The sequence below is a fragment of the Cicer arietinum genome, chromosome 1 (assembly GCF_000331145.2).
Source record: "Cicer arietinum cultivar CDC Frontier isolate Library 1 chromosome 1, Cicar.CDCFrontier_v2.0, whole genome shotgun sequence".
In the NCBI taxonomy this organism is placed as follows: domain Eukaryota; kingdom Viridiplantae; phylum Streptophyta; class Magnoliopsida; order Fabales; family Fabaceae; genus Cicer; species Cicer arietinum.
This window is the reverse complement of record NC_021160.2, coordinates 7,046,395-7,055,123: the sequence shown is the minus strand read 5'-3', so window position 1 is coordinate 7,055,123 and position 8,729 is coordinate 7,046,395. Positions and strand designations below refer to the sequence as shown.

Genomic DNA, 8,729 nt, shown 5'->3' with positions numbered 1-8,729 from the left:
TAACAATATCAAATAAAGTATAAAAATATGAGTTTATTTGAAGATTTGTGTTACGAATTTGATGAAATTTGTATTATATTGAAGAATATAATTAATTTTATGAGTTTTGTTTGAATTTTTTTTTTTTGAATTTTTGTATAAAAAAGGATAACATTGTTGAAATTTTAAAACATAAAATATCAAATTATCATTTAAAATTAAAATAAATGACCAAATCGGGAAGAAAAAAAAGATAAAGGACTAAAATATTACCTGAAATTAAGTTAAGAGACCACATATGTAATTTACCCTATTTTTTTTAATATAAATTAATGCAAATTGAAGAAAAAAAATGAAGCCTAAAAACAAAACACGAGAACCAACGAAATCACGTATGCTCATAGTAAAATCACCACACAAGTTGATCGACCTAACTTAACCGTATCAGAATATAAAATTAATACTGCTTTTATAATAAAGTTAACAAAGTTCAATAAAAAAGTACTGTGTTTTCCATGACAATAAATAAGTAATAACAAAGTACTGTGCTGTCTAAAACATAGTTGTTTTTTAGTTGTAATATTTTATTGACATAAAAGAACTTTTTACAATACCAAATTTTTTATTTACAAATTTTACTAACAACATATTTTTTTACAAATTTAAAAACAGTAATATAAATATTGAAATTGATATTCAAAATATTAATATAAATATTATAAAAGTAAATAAAGTCAATTAAATCAAAACAAAACATCATAATATATATATATATATATATATATATTACGAAACCATAACAGTAAAAGTGGAAACATAAGTGCTTATTTCCTATTTCTGGTGATAATAAAAGTAATATTTGGAGGATACCCTATTAAGGAGATATTCATTTAACAAAAAATATTAATGTATTAAAATAATTTTATTTATTATTTAAAAATTATTTATTTATAAATTAATAATATTAATAATGGTGAGAAACAATCAACAACTATAAAATCGATGTAATTTTATTACAGATCACTGTAGAGTTATTACAACTTTACCGTTTATTGACCACTATTAACCACCACCTATGAGTGTACAATAATAAAGTTACTCTTTTAGATAATTTTTAAAAAATTGCAATAGTTTATTGATATAAAAGTACATTTTTATGTTCTAGTTAAAGTTTACGATTGCAATTTGCATGTAACTGTTCATAATGTGGCGGCAATTTAACCGAGTTGAACAAGTTTACAAAACAGAACCTTGATAAAAGTTTGTTAAAATATAGTTTAAAAGATTCACCATTCACAAAATCCAACACATGTCTTTGTCTTCATTGTTGTGTGTCTATTATATTCACATATAGCTAAGTAATCTAGCTGTCTCTAAACTTTATCTTATTTATATTTATATTTTTTATTTGAGTTTTTTTTTCTTTCTATATTTTCTAAAAGAATGTCATTGAACCTCTTCTTCTTGCTTCAAAATCTTCTTCATTCAATCCAATCACCAAAAAAATATGGCTTTTTCACAACAACATGCAAAAGGGTTGCTTCCACAACAACCACTTTCTTCATATATTTGCCATGATCCAAGAAGCTTAAAAGGTTCTTCTTCATCTCAATTCCAAAGGGTTGCTTCAGCTTCATCAGAAGATTCAAGAATGGTTGGAACATTGGTGGATGAAGCTTCTATATCAACAATGATTGGTATTCTTAGTGGTTACATAGGAAGATATGTAAAAGATGAAACTTTTAGGAGAACCATAAGAGAGAAATGTTCTTCTTTCTTAGATAGAACAAAAACAAGAAATGATTTAGGTGATGATGAAAATGAGATATTTGTGAAAATGGAATTTTGTATTGAGAAAATTGATAGATTGATATTAAAAATTCAAGGAACAAAGAAAAATGTGACAATGATGAAAAGCTTAAGAAATTCCATTGAGCTTTTAACCAAAGTTTCTTCTTTGAATTCTCAATCTTATTTTTCATCTTTTGCTCAACTTTACATAGCAATAGCTTATAAGTTGCAAAAAAATGAAAAACTTTGTTCAAAGCATTTACTTCAAGTGTTTTGTTGTTCTCCAAATTTGGCTAGAACTTACCTTCTTAATGACCTTTGGAACCATTTGTTTCTTCCTCATCTTCTTCATCTTAAAATTTGGTACACTAGTGAACTTGAATATCTTTCAAATGATGGTGAAAAAGACAAGAAAATGAAAGTGTTGAATAAAGTTTACAATGAAAAAATGGATAGTGGAACTTATCTTTTTGGTATGTATTATAAGCAATGGCTTAAAGTTAGTGGTGCTAGTGAGCTTCCTCTTCCTATTGTCTCTTTGCCATCAAGACCAAGTTATTGTAGATCATCAAGAAGAATGTCTTCAGATTCTACCATTTCAAATTCTTCCATTAACCCAAACTTGTAAGTAATTTGTACATCTTACATTTATCGTATCAACCATATTTTTTTTCTTGTCTTTGACACTCTGGTTCTCAGTGGAAAAAGTCCTGATAATTTGAAGTTTGACTAAGAGATAAATAAAGTCTGATCGAAGATTGTTCTAGTCAGGATTTAAACTCGGATCTTAAATTCCTGATAATAACCATTTGTTTATAAGATACAAATATTTGTATGTGATAGTTAATAGTTATATTACATGCTATAATGTTTTGGTTCTTTGCAACAGATACAAGGCAGTGTTTGGCCTCAAACAAGAGCAGCACAAAAGTACTAGTCTTGGTAACCAAAATGGAGTTTTGACACTAAGGAAGAGCTTAGAGATTGATAAAAAACTATATGGAGATGATTACTACAAATGCAGTTTGATTCAGGTTGGTCTCAACACCTTCAAATTTATATATATATGTCAAATCTTCGTATTCTTTTTATCTAAATTCTTTGGTTTTCAGAGGAAAAGAACTCTAGTAATCTAGAAAAAGGAAATCTTCTGATAGAACTTTCGAAAATGTAATCTTCATTTTTCAAATGTGACAGAAAGAAGACAGCATATCATTTGAAAGATCATCGAACCGAATCGACAAGAATCAACCTCAACAAAGATTGGACTATTTCAAGTGTTTGTCTTGCAGGTTCACACCAACAGAAACCTCAACAAAAATCAACTACATTAAATCCAAGAATGCTTCAAGCATTCTTTCAACTGATTTAGTTGAAGCTATTACAACAATATGTTCATCAGACATTCTAACCGAATGCGAATTCGCTATTCGGGTGATTACAAAAGCATGGTTGAACTCACCTGGTGATCCTCTCATTGAAGAAGCATTAACACAACATAGTGTAGTTGAAGGCATACTAGAAGTGTTATTAGTCTCAACAGAAGATGAAATTCTTGAACTTATCATATCAATTTTGGCAGAATTAATAACAAGAAATGATGCAATTAGACAAATAATACTAAATTCTGATCCACAATTAGAAATATTTGTGAGACTATTAAGAAGCACAAGTCTTTTTCTTAAGGCTGCAATTCTTCTTTATCTGTCAAAACCAATGGCAAAACAAATGATATCATCAGAATGGGTGGCATTGATACTTAGAGTGTTGGAATTTGGAGACAAATTTCAAACACTTTTCACAGTTCAATGTAGTCCTCAAGTTGCAGCATTTTACATTTTGGACCAGCTTTTGAATGGTTTTGATGAAGACAAGAATTTGGAGAATGCTAGACAGCTTCTTTCACTTGGTGGATTGACACTTCTTGTGAAGAGGATTGAAGGAGGTGAGATTCATGAGAGGAACGAATCGGCTTCGATGCTTTCGTGCTGCGTTCGAGCCGAGGGAAGCTGTAGAAGCTATTTGGCTGATAATGTTAATAAGAGTTCATTGCTTGAACTCATTGTTCTTGGATGGAAACAAAATTCAAGTGGTTTTGCTTTGTCTGTGATTTTTGAGTTGCTTTTCCTTGATAGGTATGTAGTTCTTTTTCTTAGTGTATGTCTGGTTCTATAATTAATTTTGACATGTTTCGACATTTTTTTAGTAGAATTGATTCTAATTTGAAGTTATAATTCATAGTTTTTTACTCTAAAATTAATCTTTAGTCTTGAATTTATTGTTCAGCTTACTTTTACGTGAATGTATCATATTTGAAAAATCAATTTTTGTTACTGTAAAACCAAATGCACACTTATATTATTATTTTTTTTCTTCTTTTTTTTATATATAGATATTGTCTTGAATTACTTACATTGTTTTGGAAAACACAACAGAAGAAGCAAGATTTTGAAGTTCTTAAGAGGACTTAAAGAAGGATGGAGTGGATTAAACACAATGCACATTTTCTTCACTTACCTTCAAAAGGCTCCACAAGAAGAAAGACCTTTAGTTGCTGTGATATTATTGTTGCTTGATCTTATGGTAATTAACTCAACTTTCTATTGGAGAGTAAATATTGTCACAGTACTTTTTGAGTGAAATGTGTATTTCGGTCAATTTAGTTATTATCGACTATGTCAGTCCTCAGTTAATTAATTTAGCCGTCTTAAAATTTCTAACAAAAGAGTCACCTAAAATGTATTTATAATTTTGATATATTCAGATATATTATAGTAACGACGACTCACACATTTATTAAAAGATAAAAATGATTATTTACTCTACCATAGCTTACATTGTTCGAATATTAAATTGATATTTGAATATCTTGAAGAGTTCACAAATGCAATAGCAGATGTGTTGCAGGAAGATAATTTCAAGGGAAGCATATATAGAGAAGAAGCTATTGATGCAATTGTAGCTGCATTAAATTGTGAAATGTGTAATGATAGAGTTCAACAACAATCAGCAAAAGCTCTACTCTTATTAGGAGGCCAATTTTCTTATGCAGGGGAATCATTGATGGAAAAATTGCTTTTACAAAAAGCAGGTTTCCAAGAAATTTGTTTAGATGATTCATTTCTTCCTTGCAAGGAAATTGTTGTTTTTGATTCAATTCACAAGGTAAGCTTAATTTGGTTTAAAATTATAGTTATTACTGTGTCGTTTTTTTTATAAATAATTTGTTTATTTTTAGTTATTGTTTTTCAAATTTTAAAGCAGTATTAACTGTAGTTTTGTACAAATTATCTTTTAACTATTTAATGCATAGAGACAAATAGATAGAATGATATAATAAAGAGTTAAAGATAGTATACTAAAGGCAAATAATGTTGTCATAATAAGTAACAAAAATTTATTAGCTTAACCTCAATTATTAAAAAGGAATTAATGATTTTTTATAAAAAAAAATACATAAATAAAAATATTATATTGATAAAAAATTATACTCGTGTGTTGCATTTTGATCATTATTTATTTTTTATTAAGAAAAAATACATAAATAAAAAAATTATATTTAAATACATCAACTTCAACTTTGTTTAAATCAATTTTTGTTATATTTTAGAACCGAGAAAATATTTATAAAACTCGAATAAGAGAACTTAATTTTAGGTGAACTCTTCACTACTCGAACAAAAAATATAATTATAAATCGATTAATCATAAAGAATTTGTTTGATGACATGTTTACTTTCATATTTAATGCTTAAATTTTGATATATTATAGGTATATATATAGACATGTTTTGTGATGTTTTAAATTGCTTGTCTTTATTTAGCACTTGGCAAATAATTTGATTAGTTGTCTATGGTTGATTAGAATAAAGAGGAAGAAGAAAGTGAGAGTTGGCAAAAAAGAGTAGCATGTGTTTTGTTCAAAAGTGGAAATAGGAAATTGCTATCTGCACTTGCAAATTCTGTAGCCAATGGTATCCCATGTTTAGCACGTGCAAGCCTTACAACTATTTCATGGATCACTAGCTACCTCCATTTAATTCAAGATACAACAAATTTGCCACCAATTGCTTTTTCAATCTTGACCCCAATTTTGCTTCAATCATTGAATTATGATTATGATGTTGAAGAAAGAGTTTTAGCTTCATATTCATTGTTGCATCTTACAAAAAATTCAGGTATCAACTTTTTTGCCACATCTCAATTCTCAAGACATGTGCCAAAAATTTAATTTATGATATTTTAGTTATTTTATAATTTGATGTCTGAAATTAACAAAATTTTAAAATATTTACATAATTGAAATGTCACACTTAATATAATTAATATTTTAAAATATATTAATCTTTTTAGATCGATCAATTTAGCTTTTAAGACTAACTCGAAAACTAATGTGATGGAGTATTTTTTATTGTTAATTTCAAGAACCAATTTTTAATGATGTTTTTAATTTTATGAATTAAATTAATAATTCATTCTATGCCAAATTTTAACTTTAGTACTAACTTTAGTTGTCATAATTTTATTATCAGAATTTTAAAAGATGTGGTATGATAGAGACTCTAACAAAAACATGGTTCAGAACATGTTATTGAAATTTTTAATTTGATTTTTAATTTATATCCTAGTTTAACTTTCTTCATTTACATTACTAGCAGGATGTGTCTCTATGCTCCCATCACTAAACAAAGAGTCACTCACACATCTCAGAAATCTCTCCCTAGTGACGTGGACTGCCAATGAGCTTATCTCAATATTCTCAAAAAGAAGTATGCAATTAACACAATAATATGCAAACATCATATTTGTTGAATCTCTCAATCAATGTATTTTCTTCTTATTAAATATCATTATTATTCCTTTTCACATAAGTGTGATTGATTGTAACCATTCTTGAGTTTTGTATAGTTTTTTTTATAATAAATATGGTATTGTTGCAATATATCAACCGTTTTTTGTCGATGCTTAATTTTAATTAAAGAATTTGATTAACCACTTTCATTAGAGTTTATTTTCTTAATTACATTTTTTTGGCTCAAATCTAGAATTTTGGTTTAAAAATCATGAGCTTAGTTCTACTCGTACCAATTTAAATTTATCCTAATGTAGAAATTAATGTGATTTATAGAAGTAAAAATCACCGCACGGTGACACCGTGAAAACATTGTATAGTTTGAAAGGGAATGGAATATTTTGTAACAAAAGAAACGTAAAATTTGTTTGATTGATAGAAGCTTATGATTTTGAATATCAAAATAATGAAAAGGCTGTTTTTCCAAAGAAAGAAAGCATAACAAAAAAGGAAAAATGGAACATTCAAAAGAAGAATTGAATGCTAGGACATGCCTAACTTAGATTCATCTGGATGTATGTGTCACATTGGTCCTAGATTACAAAAATTGTACTAATGTTACACTGTTTCTGTGTTTGCACTCCCTCACATGGGTAACAGAAAATAATTGGACAAAAATGGGAACCTTTCAATTTTTATTTAATTTTGATATGTCTACATATAGATATCAAATTATCTTTTGATCATGTGCAACTGTTTGCTAGTAAAGACTGTGACAGGGTGAGCATCCTGAAACAGAATATCTTGGATTCAAAAAATATGGTCATTTTCTTGTAAAATATTTGCTGACTAATTGAATATATATGATGTGATTATTCACTGCTAGAGGAAATCATTTTGGGTTGAAAACTTTTTTCATTCTTTCAATGCTACAATCTTGTAACATTATACTTTAATGGGAATATAAATTAAGATGTGAGGTTTTGGTTTGTGAGATTCTAATTGCGACAATTGGGTTATTTAGAGTTTTTTTTTTATGATTGTGGGATTTTGATATGTTAATTTTTTAATTGCACCATCGCATTCATATGATCAATAATTTATATAAAAATAATATTGTTTAAAGAAATCTATTTAATTATGGACCTCTAATTTGTTGCTATAAAGTTCTATTTTAGTCTAAATTCTCAATATTTATAAGTTACATTAAACTCTCCACTTATCCAAATCAAATTAGGTAAATTAAATTTAGGAGGACTAAGTTTTCTCAAGCTTTTATTTTTTCTATTCAAAAGAGTCAAGGAAATCATACTCTTCACCATTGATCCAACTATATTTATATCATTACTTAATCTACATCTAAAAAGCTCTTCCCTTATGTGATTTTGTAAATGCAAGAATATTGCTTAAGTGTACTTCTTTTGGTAAATATATATTCATTCGCAATGAAATATAAAAATAGAAATAATTAAAATGTTGATGTATCAAATTTTAATTTTTTTTTTATTTTTCATAAATTCATTTTATTATATCAAATCTTAAATATAAATATATCTTATAAAGAGAATTTAAATTCATGTCGAATCCTAAATATAAATATCTCTTTTAAAGAGAAGTTGAATTCATATTAACATTTTTTAAGAATATATCCACTAGCCTCTCATCACTAAATTATTCCTTTCTATTAAATAGAAATTGGTTTTACTAAAAGATATTTTGATAACTTAATTTTACTTATATTTTTTACCACTAAATATAATATAATTTTTCTTTATATAATTGAAGCAAGAACCGTGTGAATCATCCATCAATCAATATTTGATTATATATGTAATGCCCTCGTGAAGAGGAGAAATTAATATATCTTGACAAAAAGGACTCACACTCACACTCACACTCACACTCACACTCACACTTTGGTTAGTGTTTCATATTGACATATCCTTCTCACAAAAGAAACTCCATGTTGAGCTTTCATTGTCTAGTACCACTAGTGTTTCTTCCATGCTAATTCCTCGTCCTCACACCTCAACATTCATCCAATGGGGAGGGTCCCAAATTTTTGGCAAGCTTTATAATTGAGTTTTGTATCACAAATCAATATGACAAATTAACATGATATAGGTTGCCACCTAGCAGTCTTTGTATATGAGAATATTGGTCACCC

General features: G+C 27.5%; 1 protein-coding gene across 2 annotated transcripts; it reads left to right on the top strand.

Moving 5' to 3' along the window:
- The first annotated feature begins 1,365 nt into the window (after positions 1 to 1,365).
- Positions 1,366 to 6,712, top strand: LOC101488458 (putative E3 ubiquitin-protein ligase LIN). 2 transcript variants are annotated; one of them, XM_004486375.4, is made up of 7 exons: positions 1,366 to 2,394; positions 2,660 to 2,804; positions 2,968 to 3,905; positions 4,206 to 4,353; positions 4,678 to 4,935; positions 5,636 to 5,948; positions 6,429 to 6,712. In XM_004486375.4, exons 1-7 carry the CDS (start codon positions 1,487 to 1,489, stop codon positions 6,557 to 6,559), a joined length of 2,841 nt encoding a protein of 946 aa, XP_004486432.1. In that variant the 5' UTR covers positions 1,366 to 1,486; the 3' UTR covers positions 6,560 to 6,712. The 2 variants fall into 2 exon arrangements, with proteins under 2 accessions (XP_004486432.1, XP_004486431.1); XM_004486374.4 differs by having other exon boundaries at positions 6,426 to 6,712.
- The last annotated feature ends 2,017 nt before the right edge of the window (positions 6,713 to 8,729 follow it).

Coding starts and splice junctions, on each gene's coding strand:
- LOC101488458 (XM_004486374.4), top strand. CDS start 1,487: ATGGCTTTTTCACAACAACATGCAAAAGGGTTGCTTCCACAACAACCA. Junction 2,395..2,659: donor TCTTCCATTAACCCAAACTT/GTAAGTAATTTG, acceptor TCTTTGCAACAG/ATACAAGGCAGTGTTTGGCC. Junction 5,949..6,425: donor GCATCTTACAAAAAATTCAG/GTATCAACTTTT, acceptor TTACATTACTAG/CAGGATGTGTCTCTATGCTC.